The following is a 17,397-nucleotide window of genomic DNA, read 5'->3' as shown; positions in this document are numbered from 1 at the left end:
TGACGGCTGCGTGGTCCCATGGTGTTTATACTGTACTTGCGTACTATTCTTTGTACAGATGAACATGGTACCTTCAGGCATTTGGAAATTGCTCCCAAGGATGAACCAGGCGTGTGGAGGTCTACAATTGTTTTTCTGAGGTCTTGGCTGATTTCTTTTGACTTTCCCATGATATCAAGCAAAGAGGCACTGAGTTTGAAGGTAGGCCTTAAAATTCATCCACATGTACACCTCCAATTGACTGAAATGATGTCAATTAGCCTATCAGAAGCTTCTAAAGCCATGACATAATTTTCTGGAATTTTCCAAGCTGCTTAAAGGCACAGTCAACTTAGTGTATGTAAACTTCTGACCCACTGGAATTGTGATACATTGAATTAGAAGTGAAATACTCTGCCTGTAAACAATTGTTGGAAAAATTACTTGTGTCATGAACAAAGTAGATGTCCTAACGGACTTTGCCAAAACTATAGTTTGTTTACAAGAAATTTGTGGAGTGGTTGAAAAATGAGTTTTAATGAATCCAACCTAAGTGTATGTAAACCCCCTTGGTCTATGAGGAAAGATGGAAAGTGAAAGGAGGAGGAAGGGAGAGACACATGTGGGTGAAGTATGGGGTGAAGAGTGAGAAGAGGGAAGCGCTATGCTACAGTCAGAACAGGAAGCCCGTTGTCAGCAGAGCGAGAGAGAGAGAGAGAGAGAGAGAGAGAGAGAGAGAGAGAGAGAGAGAGAGAAAGGGGGGTGTGAGGTCATATGGGGAAATAAACACACAGCCTCCTCACACTGTCACACAGATCAAACGGAACAGTGAGAGTCATGTCAACTATTGACTGTAACTGAATAAAGTCTCTTTTATCACAACAGAGGAGTCTAGCTGAGCTATCCTGTACTATCCTGTACTATCCTGTACTATCCTGTACGCCAGAAGTGTGTGGACAATATCTACAGTATGATGCTGATTATCTAAGGATCAGAGAATATATATTGGACATGGATTGGACCTTGTGGATTTCCATTCTTGCCCTCCTGATCACCTCGGACTATGTGTCAGGTAATAAAAGCCTTAATAATTTATTCAAAATGTCTGGTTATTGCTGTTTAGTTCTCACAATAGTCTCTCTAAATGTAAGAACATTATATATACAGCATACATATATATATATATATATATGTGCTGTAAATATAATGTTCTTACATTTAGAGAGACGTGTGAGACTATTCTATATATAAAAATAATGTCTCTACTTTATTTCTTATTGTCATTGACTGTTTTTTTTATTGTTACTTAGTACAAAGAGCACTTAGAAATGTTCATAGTGGCCTAGCTTTCAAAAGTGTTTGAGGTAGCATATTGTACATTTCTCAGTGTGTATGTGCCCTTCCTATCAAAATGGAACACGTTTCAAGACCCACATCGATCTAAAAATGTAATGCCCGTATACAAAAAAGAAACTAAGTGCTGATTGTTACTGATATTTAAATTATTAGTCTATGTTACACATTGAATCTAGTTAACTTGAGTCAACAGAGAAAATATGTGGTTCAATTGACATCCTATGATATAGTTATAATTTGAGGATGTATCAATAATAACCACAGACAATTCACAGTGAATAATTGGAATTTGAGCAAATATTGTCATGAGTCAACTGTAAACATTGTGACATTTGGTAGCGAAACTGGTTTAGAAACCCCCTGATGAAACGCAGTCCCCTTTAGGAAATCCACCTTCTCCTTCAATCAATCAATCAAATGTTTTTTATAAAGCCCTTTTTACATCAGCTGATGTCACAAAGTGCTGTACAGAAACCTCGCCTAAAACCCCAGACAGCAAGCAATGCAGATGTAGAAGCACGGTGGCTAGGGAAAACTCCGTACTTATTGATTCTCTGGACTCCCAGGCTCCCTATGAATTATTTGTACTTTGAAAATCTCAGAAAAATGCAGAGAAATTCTTTAACATTGGAATGTTATAATTGTGACAGGTAAAGACCTACTGAAGCCAGTCAATCTGACGGTGGACATATGGGACGGGGAGGTGACGTTGCTCTGGGACTCCCCTGAAGGGGCCCCGCCACTGGCTCAGTACCAGGTGCAGATGGCCAGGTATACCCCACACTAATTACGTCCGCCTAATTCACTCATCCCTTCGTTCTCCGACCTGTCACTTAGCTACCGCATCCATTTCAGAGTCCTCCCTGTCCACTCTATCCCCTTTACCCTCTTCAATCATTCTTCCATACCACCCTCTCCTCATCTTTGAAGAAAGTATTCCAATTAATCTAGCTACTTTCACGTGTCTATCCTCAGGTATGTCAATAGTAATTGGACCAACGTGACCAGCTGTGACAGGACCCAGCTGACATATTGTGACCTGTCCTACCTTATCGGTGACTTTTCCATGGTCTACAAGGTCCGGGTTCGACTGGTCACTGAGAACAGCATCTCTGCATGGTCACGGGGGAAGAAGTTCAACCCCAGAGAAAGTAAGTCAAGTACAGCTAAGTTTTAGTGGCCGAGTTGAATAGGTTTTGCTCATTTCTTTGTAGTTCATAGTGACACAATGCCAAACGCTTGCCCATTGATTACCTTTCTCCACTGCCCCTGTTCTCCCAGGTAAACTGCAGCATCCCTCCAGTACACTGTTGGCCACCTCCAGTTCAGTAACAGTCCGTGTTCACAGGAAGCCATTACTAAAAAAGATCTTCCCATTTGGCCTGACTTACACTATCTACCTACAGGGAAGAGGGCAGGACAACAAGGTACTGATCAGACGTGGTTTAAAAGCAGTACTTCTAATGTAATAAAATAAATAATAACGTGTGGTTTCATCCAAGTTCATATTCGGGTTAACGTATTGACTGACATTTTCATGTATTGGCTTGCAGACCGTTGTCATTCAATTGAAGGATGAAGACGACGAGGATAAGGCGGAGGTTCGGTTTACGTCTCTTCATTGGGGACAGGAGTACTGTGTCTGCCTTAAAGTTGCAGGCAACGGAGGACAATTCACCAGTGAGGTCTCCCCTGAACAGTGCCTCCTGCTGCCAGAGCAAGGTAATACAACTCAGACTACACAGCTCTATGTGGCCATATTCCGATATGTCATATACCTGATGTCTAGAGTCTTATTAACTAAACTCATTCGGCTAAACACAAGTTCTGTTCTCACCAGAGTGGTATATCCTTGCTGTGGTGTCCTTCTCCACCCTAAGCGTGATGGGGGTCCTGGTCATGCTGGCCCTTTGCTGCTTCCTGAGGCGCCCTGAGAAAATGCCTGTTGCACTGGTATGTTTCTTTGAACAGTTTCACTAATGCAGAACTGACTATGTCAATCACGTCAGGGAAAGGACACTTCAGAGAAAGGACAAAAACGCCGTATTCTAAAAGTGCAAAACAAGAAGCAAAACAACAGGTAGAAGTTTCAGGTTTCATTAGTCCATATGTATGGGATACGCATGGTATACATCGTCCAATGAAATTCTTACTTGCAGGTTCCTTCTCGACAATGAAACAACAATAAGAAATAATACAATATAAGGAGTACGAAAATAAAGTAAATGGCTAGGTAGAGGAAACAAGTGGTGCTCTGTTCTACAACATACATATATATTCATTTCCTGCAACTTCACAGATAGGGAAGCACCGGGCTTTTAAGAAGTCTTTATATAAACTCTCTGTTTAACTCTTGATTATCTTAATCAAATCTAAAGGTCTATTCTATTTCCTGTTATTGATCACTTCCTCATTCTAGGAGTTGTTTGTTTATGGATTCGTGTTTTCTAATTTTGTCCTCTTTTACCTCAGAAATCCACAGGCAGTGGCTGGCAGCCTCTCTGTGTGGGAGATGTCCCAGTGGAGATCGTCACAGACAAAGGCTGGTTCATGAGCACCGCCATAACTGATGTCATGGTCTGGTTGGCCGACGAAAGGACTACTCTAGCAGGCAAGGGAGAGCAGGAAGAAGGAGAGGACAGAAGGACAAGTCTGGGCAGTGGGGATTGCACTAAATCACACATTTCTGGGAATGGAAACGGAAGGAGTCCGGAAAAGCAAGAAGATAGTGGCTGTGGAAGCCTGGGAGCACCAGAGAGTGCCATCAGCAGCAGGAGTGGAACTGGAGAGCCCCCCCTGCTGGATAGGAGGATTAACATAAACATCAGCCTGAAAGAGGACAGTGGGGTGGGGCTGGGCTGCCAGTTAGGGTGTGCTGGGAGTCTACAGGGGGACGACTGTGGAATCTTGCCTGGGATGGTAATAGTCACAGGGGATGGCTACCGGAGCCAGAGTCCCTCTTCAGTGGACTCTCATTTTACTGAGACGGAGCAGAGTTTTCAACAAATCTCATGCGAAACAGTTATGGCTGATCCTGTTTTGGGATACAGGTCAGGTCACATGGCATGTGTTTGTTTAGGGGCAAGCCAATGTGTTTGGTGCCAGACAAGAAGACACTGTGAGGGGAGTGTCGGTGGACAGTCTGTAGCCCTGTTTAGTTTGACAGAGGAGCAGCTAAACTGCAGCAGTCTCACAGGAGACATGTGTGAGATGGAATCTTCATGCTCCAGCTATAAAACGAACAATCTCCACATAGAAACGGTGGTGAACTTGGAGGACTCAGTAACCTTTTCCCACCTGCCTACATGCATCGGTGAATCCTTTCCACTCCTGACGGCTTTATCAGAGTTGCTCCCGGTGGAGGGAGGACTGAACTGCAGCGTGAACACTATGCTTCCTTCTCTGGGTGATTTGGAAGTGACATTTGGTTGACACGGTCCACAAACAGAGGACACTGTGTGACACACAGAAGAGTTGGTTTAGCAATGCAGATTGTGGGGAGTCATGCAATATGTCTACAAGCCCTTTGTATGCCATTTCAAGTAAACAGTCCTTTTCCTAACTGAAAAAAAGAAATCAGTAACCATAATTCTAATTGTAGCTATTTAAATATTTTTGGAGCCTTTTTTGTTACCTTTTGTGAATAAATTACCATGTTTCTTCACTTTAGTTAACTTAGAGGAGTCACTTAAAGCAGTCACTGACTTTGTCAACTGTTATTGACAAAGTTCTGTGTGGCAGAAAAAAACTTATTTTCAAAACAACACACAGCTGTTGGCTGGGCTGCCGGCTGCTGCTATTTGGTGGGTCTTTAGAGATTTGAGCAGGAGTTGGGAAACCCCCCTTCTGACACCCCTTCACCCATTTCAACTGACAAGAAGCATTTCACCAGAAGTGAAACAAGTGTGGGAGGAAAAAGGAGGGAAACGGTTTTGACTTGGTAGATGGGGCGACAGGGTGGATTATAACAGCATTGCAAAGGTCATCATCATAAAGGATTCTACAAGCTCTCTGTGAAAACAAGTTTTATAAGTTATAATGTTGAGATATTTATCAATGTTGGTCAGACTCATCTGGTGAGTTTTCCACAGAAAATGCTCACATTTGACCACATAACCCCCACTATAGGTAGCTACAGCGTAGAAAAGGGGAGCCAACACTGCGAGCACCACAACCAGAGAGATCATTTGATCAATTTACAAAGAAAACAACCATATCTCTTTCTATCGTGAGGTTTATAGGTAAATTATTACTAATAACTGCAGCTACTGAAAGTCAAACAGAATGTCATTTGGATCTAGACCGCTGACGATAGCTGTGAAAATGTTTTAACTGACTACCCCATATGTGACTGGGTTTTCCTATATTTACTGGCCTTTGGACTTCCCAATCCTGTGTTCATTACATGTTCTACATATTTACACAAATAATGTATTTATGAACTGTGTTCATCTGAAGTCACATTGTATTTTGTCTTGTGTTCTTTTTCTGAGTAAGGATCTGATAGTTTCTGTTTATTCATCTCAGTATGTAAAGAGCATGCATACAGTGGTTGAACGGGGTTAAACAGATACACAGTATGTGAACGGGGTTAAACTGACATACAGTATGTGAACGGGGTTAAACAGACATACAGTATGTGAACGGAGTTAAACAGACATACAGTGTGTGAATGGGGTTAAACAGACACACAGTGTGTGAATGGGGTTAAACAGACATACAGTGTGTGAATGGGGTTAAACAGACATACAGTGTGTGAATGGGGTTAGAACAGACATACAGTGTGTGAATGGGGACATACAGTAGAACAGACATACAGTGTGTGAAACAGACATGGGGAATGGGGTTAAACAGACATACAGTAGAATGGGGTTAAACAGACATACAGTGTGTGAATGGGGTTAAACAGTGACATACAGTGTGTGAATGGGGTAGAACAGACATACAGTGTGTGAATGGGGTAGAACAGACATACAGTGTGCGAATGGGGTTAAACAGACATACAGTGTGTGAATGGGGTAGAACAGACATACAGTGTGCGAATGGGGTTCAACAGACATACAGTGGTGAATTTAAACAGACATACAGTATGTGAATGGGGTTAAACAGACTTACAGTATGTGAATGGGGTTAAACAGACATACAGTTAAACAGACATACAGTATGTGAATGGGGTTAAACAGACATGCAGTATGTGAATGGGGTTAAACAGACATACAGGGTTAAACAGACATACAGTATGTGAATGGGGTTAAACAGCCATACAGTATGTATTCTATGTGAAGTAGCACATACAATATCTGTATAATATTAAACAGACAGAAGACATACAGATGAATGGGTTAAACAGACAAAATGATGAAAAAGGACAGAGTGGGAATGGGGATGAACAGACATCCAGCATGACATGGCATATCACAGAGATACAGGAGGAATTCCACACATGCAAAAATAATGAGTATGGGGAAATTCTGACATACAGTATGAGAATGGGGTTTTAAATTAGACTCTCAGTAGATGAATGGGGTTAACAGAATAGATAGACACTTCCTATGTGAATGGGTTAAACAGACATAAGTCTCTAACAGACATACATAATGCTTTTATCAGACATACAGTATGTGAACACCTTATCAAATGACAGTAGTGAATGAAACAGACTCCAACTAATGGGGTTAATTCAGACAACATATAACACCCTTATACAGACATTATATCAGTTTTATTGAATGGGGTTAAAGACATACAGTGTGTACAGGTGAACAGGGTTTGGAACATACATTTCAGTTGATGGACATTCAGTTGTACAACTGACTAGGTATCCCCGTTTCAGACATACAGTATGTGAACTTTCTCACTAAAATCAAGAATACAGTATGACATTACCACTGACATTAAACAGAATTAATGTAGTGTGTTATTTTTTTAAACAGATTACAGTGTGTGAACTGCATTGTCGGAACTAAACAGACAAGCATTTGTGAACTGGGGTTAACATCTGACATACAGTGTGTATGGGACAAACAGACATTTGTTTGTGAATTTAATCAGACACAGGGCAGTTTCAAGTTATGGTAAACAGACATACAGTGTGTGAACTCTACCATCACAGACATACAGTGTGTGAATGGGGTTAAACAGACATAAAGTGTTTTCTTTTAAACAGACTTATACAGTGTTCTTTGAAACAGACAACACCTCCGTGAATGGTTTAAACAGAAACAGTTGTGAATGGGTTTTAACAGAAAACACAGTGTGTGGGGAAATGGGGATAAACAGACATACAGTGTGTGAATGGGGTTAAACAGACACACAGTGTGTGAATGGGGTAGAACAGACATACAGTGTGTGAATGGGGTAGAACAGACATACAGTGTGTGAATATTTCCCAGACAACAGTGTGTGATGGGGTTAAACAGACCCTCAGTGTGTTGGGGTTAAACAGACATCTGTGTGTGAATGGGGTTAAACAGACATACAGTGATTATCAACAGAGATCCAGTGTTCTATGGGGTTCTGACATGTAAGTGTGTGAATGATCTCCGTTCTGTCACAGACACACAGTGTGTGAATGGGGTTAAACAGACATCTTGTGGAATGATAGTTAAACAGACATACAGTGTGGAAATATTTTAAACAGAAAAGTGTGTGAATGGGGTTAAACAGACATACTGTGTAATGAAACAGACTTCAATGAAATATGATCCACTTTAAACAGACATACAGTATGTGAATTTAAACAGACATTTAGTGTTACAGATGGGGTTATCTGACATTACAGTACACTGTGAATGGGGTTAAACAGACATACAGTGTGTGAAAGCATGGGGTTAAACAGACATACAGTGAATGGGGTTAAACAGACATACAGTGTGTGAACGGGGTTAAAAGACATACAGTATGTGAAACGAGTTAAACAGACATACAGTATGTAGACTTTAAAGGAATACAGTTTAATCCAGCTTATACAGAAAAATGATATGTGAGTTTCAGACATACAGTTAGCTTGTTGATACAGACATACAGTGTGCCATTCTCCTTATACAGACATACAGTATGTCTTTTATACAGACATCCAGAGTCTCAATTCTCCGGTCTTCCAGACATACAGTATGTGAATGGGGTTATACAGACATTCAGTTGCTCATCCAGGGTTAAACAGATACAGTTGAATGGTGGTTAAACATTTCTTACAGTTTAATTTCTATTAAACAGAAAACAAATGTGTGAAAAAAGTTCAAACAGACATACAGTGTGTCTGTATTACCTCATGTTTAAACGTGGGTTAAACAGACATACAGTGTGCGAATGGGGTTATACAGACATACAGTGTGTGAATGGGGTTAAACAGATACAGTGTGCGAATGGGATTAAACAGACATACAGTGTGCGAATGGGGTTAAACAGACATACAGTATGTGAATGGGGTTAAGCAGACATACAGTGTGCGAATGGGGTTATACAGACATACAGTGTGCGAATGGGGTTAAACAGATACAGTGTGCGAATGGGGTTAACAGACATACAGTATGTGAATGGGGTTAAACAGACATACAGTATGTGAATGGGGTTAAACAGACTTACAGTATGTGATGGCGTTAAACAGACATACAGTATGTGAATGGGGTTAAACAGACATACAGTATGTGAATAGGGTTAAACAGACATACAGTATGTGAATGGGGTTAAGCAGACATACAGTGTGCGAATGGGGTTATACAGACATACAGTGTGCGAATGGGGTTAAACAGATACAGTGTGTGAATGGGGTTAAACAGATACAGTGTGCGAATGGGGTTAAACAGACATACAGAGCCATGTGTGCGAATGGAAACAATATTCTAACATCGGCTGATAAATTGTCAAGTTAAACAGACATACAGTGTGATTCCCAAGATAACAGATACAGTGTGCAAGATTACATTAGCCCTCATAACTCAGACAGACAGTTCCAGACTGTTGCTCTCAGGGTTAAACAGATACAGTGTGCCGAATGGGGTTAAACTCCTACAGGAAATTCAGATGGTAACAGAGGTCTTTCTCTGAAAATCGATACAGTGTGCGAAATGGGGTTAAACAGACATACAGTGTCCTCCATGAATGATCTCCTTTTGAGACATACAGTATGTGAATGGGGTTAAACAGACATACAGTATGTGAATGGGGTTAAACAGACTTACAGTATGTGATGGCGTTAAACAGACATACAGTATGTGAATGGGGTTAAACAGACATACAGTATGTGAATAGGGTTAAACAGACATACAGTATGTGAATGGGGTTAAGCAGCCATACAGTATGTATTCTATGTGAAGTAGCACTCAATATCTGTATAATATACAGCAGAACGAAAGTATGAGTCAGTCAAAATGATGAAAAAGGACAGAGTGGGACGGAAGATGAAACCTCCTCCAGCATGACATGGCATATCACAGAGATACAGGAGGAATTCCACACATGCAAAAATAATGATACTGGGGAAATTCTGAATTCGATGAGCGGTTTTCCAAATTAGACTCTCAACTAGATCAGCGGTTGCACAGAATAGATAGACACTTCCTCTTTCGGTCTCCCCCTAAGTCTCTAACACGACACATAATGCTTTTATCAGGGGAACACCTTATCAAATGACAAGCAGACAACTCCAACTATATTAATTCACCAACATATAACACCCTTTACACATTATATCCTAGTTTTATTGAAATAGAAAAGATCAGAATTGTGTACAGGTATTTGGAACATACATTTCAGTTGATGGCATTCAGTTGTACAACTGACTAGGTATCCCCGTTTCCTATTTGCACTTTCTCACTAAAATCAAGAAGACACTTGACATTACCACTTGACATTACCAGAATTAATGTAGTGTGTTATTTTTTTATCTCCTCCTTAGATTACCTGGTATATACTGCATTGTCGGAACTAGAAGCACAAGCATTTCGCTACACTCGCATTAACATCTGCTAACCATGTGTATGTGACAAATAAAATTTGATTTTGATTTGATCACCCACAGGGCAGTTTCACCAGTTATGGTAAACACACCGCCTTAAACTCTCACCATCACAAGAATAACACCCCAACTCGCTTAACCACAGATAAAAAAGCCTAAGTTTTCTTTTCAACGTCTTGTTCTTTGAAACTACAACACCTCCGCCAGGTTTTAAAATTGCCATGGGTTTTACTAGAAAACAGCAGGGTGGAAGGGGAAAATGGGCAGATGAAAATACATCATGCTGTATGTATGGCATTGGGCATTTACATTGTATAAACATATTGTTGACACGTACAGTAGTGCAACATTTCCCAAGAAAAGCTGCTGTTTATGTCAGAGACCCTATGTTTCTCCCTCGTTGGAGCAAACTGATGATCTGCCTAACTGTGAATATATTAACCCTGATTATCAACATAGATCCAGTTTCTATTCAGTTCTGTACATGAAACCCAACCTATGCTTAATCCACTAAAATCTGTCACACACAACAGGGGAAAGGCCTTAACAAGGTCTTAAAAGATAGCCAGTCAATATCAGAAAGGGAAATATTTTCAATAAAAATGTCAACTGAACATACTGTTTTTAAAGAAAACCAATCTTCAACGAAATATGATCCACTTTAAAAAAGAGGGAATGGGTAAAATACTTTACCCCTCATTTATTTACAAAGCAAGAGGAATCTGTCATTAACAGATACACTTGATACCAGAACAGAACGGGTATGGAAACATATATGAGAGAGATTGGGACAAAGACAAAAAAATATGATGTTTAAACGATCAAACTGACCTAAAATTAGACTTTAGAGGAACTTTACCTCCAGCTTATGAGAAAAATGATATGTGAGTTTCTGTGGTTAGCTTGTTGACTAGCCGCCAAGGCGCCATTCTCCTTTTCGTCATCAGTACTCTTTCCTCCACAACCATCCTCTGAGTCTCACACTTTTGTCTTCCCGATACATTCTTGATAGAGACACCCTAACCCGCCATTCTTTCCTCATCCAGAGAGGACAAACTGACAGTTGAATAGTGGTTACATTTCTTATTTTATTTTCTATTATGAAAGAAAACAAATTGCACCCAACAAAGATCAAATCAACTCCCCTGTCTGTATTACCCCATGTTTAAACACACAAGCATAGATAAGTTGTTTGAGGTTTGTGTGGTGAGATAAGTGTTTGAGAGAGTGTTAGATGTTAGAAACTTTGAAATAACTGATATGCTTGTCTTATGTGACCGTTCTCCATACTTTAAAACAATCTCCATTACTCTCCATCATATAGATGGAGACTAAATTCTACACTTCTAAAGCAACCTGAATTTTGTGCATTCATCAAAGAGCAGATCAATATTTTTACTTTGACAAACAAACCCTCTGCTCCTGACAGCTTCATTCTTTGGGACACATTGAAGGCCTACCTGAGGGGACAGATTATTTCCTATACTAAATGGCTGAAGAAAAAACACTGAAATCTCTGAGCTAGAGAAAACCTACCAAAGAGGCCCGACTGAAGATCTATACAGGCTTTTGGTAAATAAAAAACTTAAATATAATATTCTGAACACATATCAAGCTGAGAGGGCCATCACTAAATCAAAACAGCGTTATTATGAGCTTGGCGAGAAAGCTCACAAAGTATTGGCATGGCAACTGAAAGCAGAGGAAAGTAAGAGGACAATTAATGCCATAGAAACTCTCACTAAAGAGATATCTTTCGACCCTACTGAAATTAATAATACTTTTTAGAAATACTATGAAGACCTCTACACTTCCCAATCAAGCGATGATCTATCAGAGATAGACTCCTTTCTCTCCTCTCTCAACCTCCCATGCCTGTCAGGGGAAGACAGCGAGCGCCTGAGTGAACACTTCTCAGTCCCTGAATTGTTGGAGGCCATTAAATCCTTACCTTCTAATAAATCTCCTGGGGAGGATGGCTTCCCTCCAGAGTTCTATAAAGAATTTAGGGAGCTGTTGGTCCCCTACCTTATGGAGGTACTTAAAAAAACCAGAGAAGACAACTGCTTTCCAGAGTCCTTCTCTCAAGCAGTGATTACTGTAATCCACAAGAAAGGGAAAAACCCGATAAAGTGCGCCTCCTATAGACCAATCTCTCTCCTTAACACAGATTGTAAACTGGTCACCAAGATGCTATCTAAGAGACTGGAGTAATGTCTTCCCCTGTTGGTCAACCCAGATCAGACTGGCTTCATAATTAATAGATTGTCCTCCAATAATCTCAGAAGGTTCTTTGATATAATTCACCTTGCTAACAAAAACAAAATACCTGGTGTCGCAGTCTCCCTCGACGCTGAAAAAGCCTTTGATAGGGTTGAATGGCCATACCTCTTTCGTGTCTTAGAAAAGTTCGGTTTAGGTACCGTGTTTGTAAATTTGATAAAATCACTCTACAAATCTCCTAAAGCTAGGATTGCTACCAATGGGATTACTTCCTCCTCTTTCCCTCTTTATAGGGGGAACAGACAAGGTTGCCCAATTAGCCCCCACCTCTTTGCCCTCGCAGTGGCCTCCAACATTCTTAAACGGAAGAAGTTGGTAACCACCAAGACTCTTCCAAGAGCTGGCAGCCCGACCAAACTGAGCAATCGAGGGAGAAGGGCCATGGTCAGGGAGGTGACCAAGAACCCAATGGTCACTCTGACAGAACTCTAGAGTTCCTCTGTGGAGATGAGAGAATCTTCCAGATGGACAAGCGTTCAGGCCTTTATGGTCGAGTGGCCAGACGGAAACCACATGACAGTCCGCTTAAGACTCTCAGACCATGAGAAACAAGATTATCTGGTCTGATGAGACCAGGATTGAGCTCTTTGGCCTGAATGCCAAGCACCACGTTTGAAGGAAACCTGACACCATCCCTACGGTGAAGCATGGTGATGGCAGAATCATGCTGTGGGGACTAGTCAGGATCGAGGCAAAGATTAATGGAGAAAAGTACAGCGAGATCCTTGATGAAAACCTGCTCCAGACCACTTAGGATCTCAGACTGGGGGTGAAGGTTCACCTTTCAATAGGACAACGACTGTAAGCACACAGCCAATACAATGCAGGAGTGGCTTCGGACAAGTCTCTGAATGTCCTTGAGTGGCCCTGCAAGAGCCCGGAGTTGAACCAGATCGAAACATCTCTGGAGAGACCTGAAAAAAATGCATCCACACTCCCCCATCCAACCTGACAGAGCTTGAGAGGATCTGCAAAGAAGAATGGGAGAAGCTCTCCAAATACAGGTGTCCCAAACTTGTAGCGTTATACCAAAGAAGACTCGATGCTGTAATTGCTGCCGAAGGTGCTTCAACAAAGTATTGTGTAAAGGATCTGAAATCTTATGTAAATGTGATATTTCAGTTTTTTTATTTGTAATAAAAAAAAAATATTCCCATAAAAACCTGTTTTTGCTTTGTCATTATGCGGCGTTGTGTGTAGATTGATGAGTAAACAAACTAATTAATACATTTTGGGATAAGGCTGTAATGTGTCAAAATGTGGAGAGTCAAGAGGTCTGAATACTTTAAGTCATTGTATATACACACGGTTGGAGAGGCTGGAGTAGAGGGCACCGGCAGTGCATAGCCCAAAATAACAGTTTAGGGGGTTAAGTTCCAAAGGAACATTAGCTGTACGTGGCACCCCTCCGGTTGCTGGCCCGCTTCTATAACTTCGAGGCTACTGCTGCCCTCTCTACAGAGACATACTGCGCTATATTCACAGGAGACAGAGTATTACGTTCAAATACATGACTGTTAGATCAATAGCAGAGAGCAAGAGAGGGAGAAGGAAAGAGAATGTAATCAACAGAGATGTTCTCCTGTGTGTTGCAGGTCTTCTACTTCAAACAGCCACTGATGGAGAAGGGAGGGGGAGACTTATTTTGGCCAAACTTCCTGTAGACACACACATCAGATCATTTAATAAACAACACATCTCTCACACACAGCTCACACAGAGGGAGTGCAATTCTGTAGAGGAACGATTTACCACCATTACCATCCCCATTTAGTTAACTGGTTGTCAACACACTCACGTAAGCACTTTTTCTTTCAGTGATGCCTCTGGAGAGAGAGAGAGCGAGAGAGAGAGAGGTGATTATTTTGGGCAGTCAATCATTGCAATCAGATAGGTTACAGGTGCCAGCTAGCCAGCCAAGTACTGGCCTTTGTATGTGATATTACCGGTATTAACAGGAACAATAGATTCACACTCGATTGCTACATGACAGGTGTGTGAGGTCACCAGACAATGCCCAGACAGTGTGGCAGGCAGTTGTCATAGAGGTGATCTCTTTTAAAAAGGGCAGGTGTCTTGGGTGCATGACAGAGTTCCCAGGTAAAGCTCAGGTACAGCCCGGTGAGTGACGTATAGACGTACCATTTCTCTTGCAGCGTTTCTTGCATTTCTTCCAGGATCGATTGCAGCAGAACTGCACAATGCCGATGACGATGAGGAGAGCAAGGAACGTGCATCCCACAGCCACCCCGATCGCCACAGAGCTTACTTTGGCCTCTGTAACACGGCCAGAAGAAACATTAGGGCCACAGTGAGGCAGTGAGGTTACCGCCAGTACCGCAAAGCCAAGGTCAGGAGGATGTGGTGAATCCCACATGGTTATGACATGCTTGTGGAGACGGTCAGAGCCAAAGAGTCTCATGGAGGATGTTCAAGTTACAGTCAATAATAAGTGTATTATTGACTGCTCACACAGTACTGATCGCAAGCTCAATTCAAGGTCATGGATCATTTTTTCCCCCCTGGCCATCCAAATCGTCACCTGCTGTCTTACTGATTCAGTATTAGCTGTCTGAGGAAGTTGCGTTGGAAAATCAAATCATTTGCAATGTGTTGAGCAGACACATGCGTGCACACACACACACACACACACACACACACACACACACACACACACACACACACACACACACACACACACACACACACACACACAGCAGCAGCTCAACCAATGGCTGTGTAGTCCCGGAGACCTGGCAAACACAGGTAAAGCTTCTGTGCTCCAGCGATAAAGAACAATTAGCCAACAATCTGAGTCTCTCATTAAAAGTGTAAAAACGTGTGTGCGGTGGTTCTCTCTGCCGCTCTACAGGTATTACTAAACATGTGTAGAGTTGACCATTCAAAAGCAGTAAATCACCAACAGTATCCAACAGTCTTAGAAAACAATGAGCTCAGCGTTTTAAGAGTGGCAAAGCTAATGTTAATATATATTGGGCACTTTAGGCTACATACTGCAGCAAAGGAAGTGAACACACACCACAGTCGACATTTAAACCATTACGTTCCTTTAGTCGAAGCAGCGGTTTAGTGTTTCTTACCCTCCATCGCTGAATTGCCCGGCTTTAAATCTAGATGTCCGCCTCTCTCCTCTCCGTTCCCGTGAATGTTCTGTCAGTCACTTGATTCGTGTTGGCGTGTCTGTCCTTTCTTAAAGCATTGTCTTTAGATGTTTGCCACCAGAAACGTCTCCACTCTCGCTAATGTTCTATCACGTGTCTTTCGAGTTCTTCCCAGCTCTGCGTAGCTAGGATTCCTCTGGAAACTGGTCCATCTTCATTCTTGTAGCTCTTTATTCTCTGTGAGGTTTACAGCCTACGTACCTTCCATGTCTTTCTTTAGCACCACACTCAGACGTTCTCTCTCTCTTCTCTCTTTCACTCTCATTATTTGACGTCGTCTCGCAGTGAACGGGTAAGCAATGGCTACGGCAGTCATTACCGCGCTGTAGAAGTTCAGTTCACTTTTCTCCGTCCTTTACACACGTTTCACTTTTATTTCTTCAGCACCACAAATTCACGTCACAGATCATCGCTGAAACAGAAGTATTGACACGGCAAAAGCCTTGCAGCCATCTTCGAGCCTTGAGTAGCCTTCAGACATAGGCCAGACGCACCTTACCTACTCTAATTTGAACATTACACTTGTGCCTTGAAAATTCCCTATGCATGTATTCTCTCAACATAGTGACATCCTCTTCACATATACTATTTGCCTTAAGCAGGGGCGCAACTTTGTTTTAGAAGTGGGGGGGGTAATTATATATATATTTTTTTATCCAGTCGGATAAACACTTCAAACAGCCTACCCGATCGCTCGGAGGCGTTCACATGGTCCTAAAGCACATCGTTGCCTCGTTTTGTATCACTTTCCAATGATAAAACTGGGGGGGGGGGGTGAAATTTTGCCCCCCGTCCCCAGTGAAAGTTGTGCCCCTGGTCTTAAGGGCTGAGCAGAATTATGTTTTGTTCATTGCCCACTCTGTTGCCAACAGGCTTCAATGGTCGGCCTGACACTCAGCTCTATACCTTCCACCGGTAGGTGGGGACTCCCAGTCTGCCAATAGTGAAACTGCGTGTTGTTCATCATCTGTGATTTGATGTTGGAATTTCCATGATGGCATCCCAATAATCTCTCCTTTCTCCTGAAGTGTGCAATTGTTCACTACGCCCCACAAAGTTAAAAGCATTGCATAGACGTAAGCCTGGGCTAAAGGGAGTTTCCATACACCTGTAATTTCCTGTCAAACCCACGAAGGGGAGAAAGGATAGATTATTGGAACGTATGAGGGTTTTCCCAAAGAGGAGAGGGTTTTTTTAAAGTTCAATGCTGAACAGACACACACGTTCATTTTGGGCCTCCCAAATACATTTCATACATGTGTTCATGAGCTTGGTTTTTACCTAAGATGTTGTTTTTGAACTCGGAGTTATGTCTTCACGGAAACTTTGTGTCACAAACCCCGACTCACCAAACCCATTAAGCTCTTGAGAATCAGCCTCTATGCTGTGTAATCATCACCTTTTTTCCTTCTGCATGTGAATCACTAGTCATAAACAGACACGGCCCAAATGATTGAGTAATCCTTGCACAACATCATGGGAAAGAGTTGGAAAAAAAGTAATTCATATGATTTTATGTTTATTGCCTTTGTGTATATCTTTACAATCACTGCGTGTAACAGCTGTCTCTACCAATATGAGCTGCTTAGTCGGGCACAGTAGGAGCATAGATGTAGAAAAGAGGGATGGAAGGGTGAAGAG

The 17,397-nt window shown here is 41.7% G+C and overlaps 1 protein-coding gene across 1 annotated transcript; it reads left to right on the top strand.

Moving 5' to 3' along the window:
- The first annotated feature begins 795 nt into the window (after positions 1-795).
- On the top strand, positions 796-6,049 carry LOC123993992. Its single transcript, XM_046296476.1, has 7 exons — positions 796-1,051; positions 1,986-2,106; positions 2,311-2,486; positions 2,617-2,762; positions 2,889-3,057; positions 3,176-3,288; positions 3,808-6,049. Exons 1-7 carry the CDS (start codon positions 991-993, stop codon positions 4,765-4,767), a joined length of 1,746 nt encoding a protein of 581 aa, XP_046152432.1. The 5' UTR covers positions 796-990; the 3' UTR covers positions 4,768-6,049.
- The last annotated feature ends 11,348 nt before the right edge of the window (positions 6,050-17,397 follow it).

This window comes from Oncorhynchus gorbuscha, linkage group LG13, assembly GCF_021184085.1.
Source record: "Oncorhynchus gorbuscha isolate QuinsamMale2020 ecotype Even-year linkage group LG13, OgorEven_v1.0, whole genome shotgun sequence".
In the NCBI taxonomy this organism is placed as follows: Eukaryota; Metazoa; Chordata; class Actinopteri; order Salmoniformes; family Salmonidae; genus Oncorhynchus; species Oncorhynchus gorbuscha.
Note: the sequence above shows the minus strand (reverse complement) of the source record. Positions and strands in the feature narration are given on the sequence as shown.

Bases quoted from the DNA above. Each gene is read 5' to 3' on its own strand.
- LOC123993992 (XM_046296476.1), top strand. From the start codon at position 991: ATGGATTGGACCTTGTGGATTTCCATTCTTGCCCTCCTGATCACCTCG. The intron at 2,107-2,310 runs GTATACCCCACA...GTCTATCCTCAG, and splicing joins TACCAGGTGCAGATGGCCAG to GTATGTCAATAGTAATTGGA. The intron at 2,487-2,616 runs GTAAGTCAAGTA...CTGTTCTCCCAG, and splicing joins GAAGTTCAACCCCAGAGAAA to GTAAACTGCAGCATCCCTCC.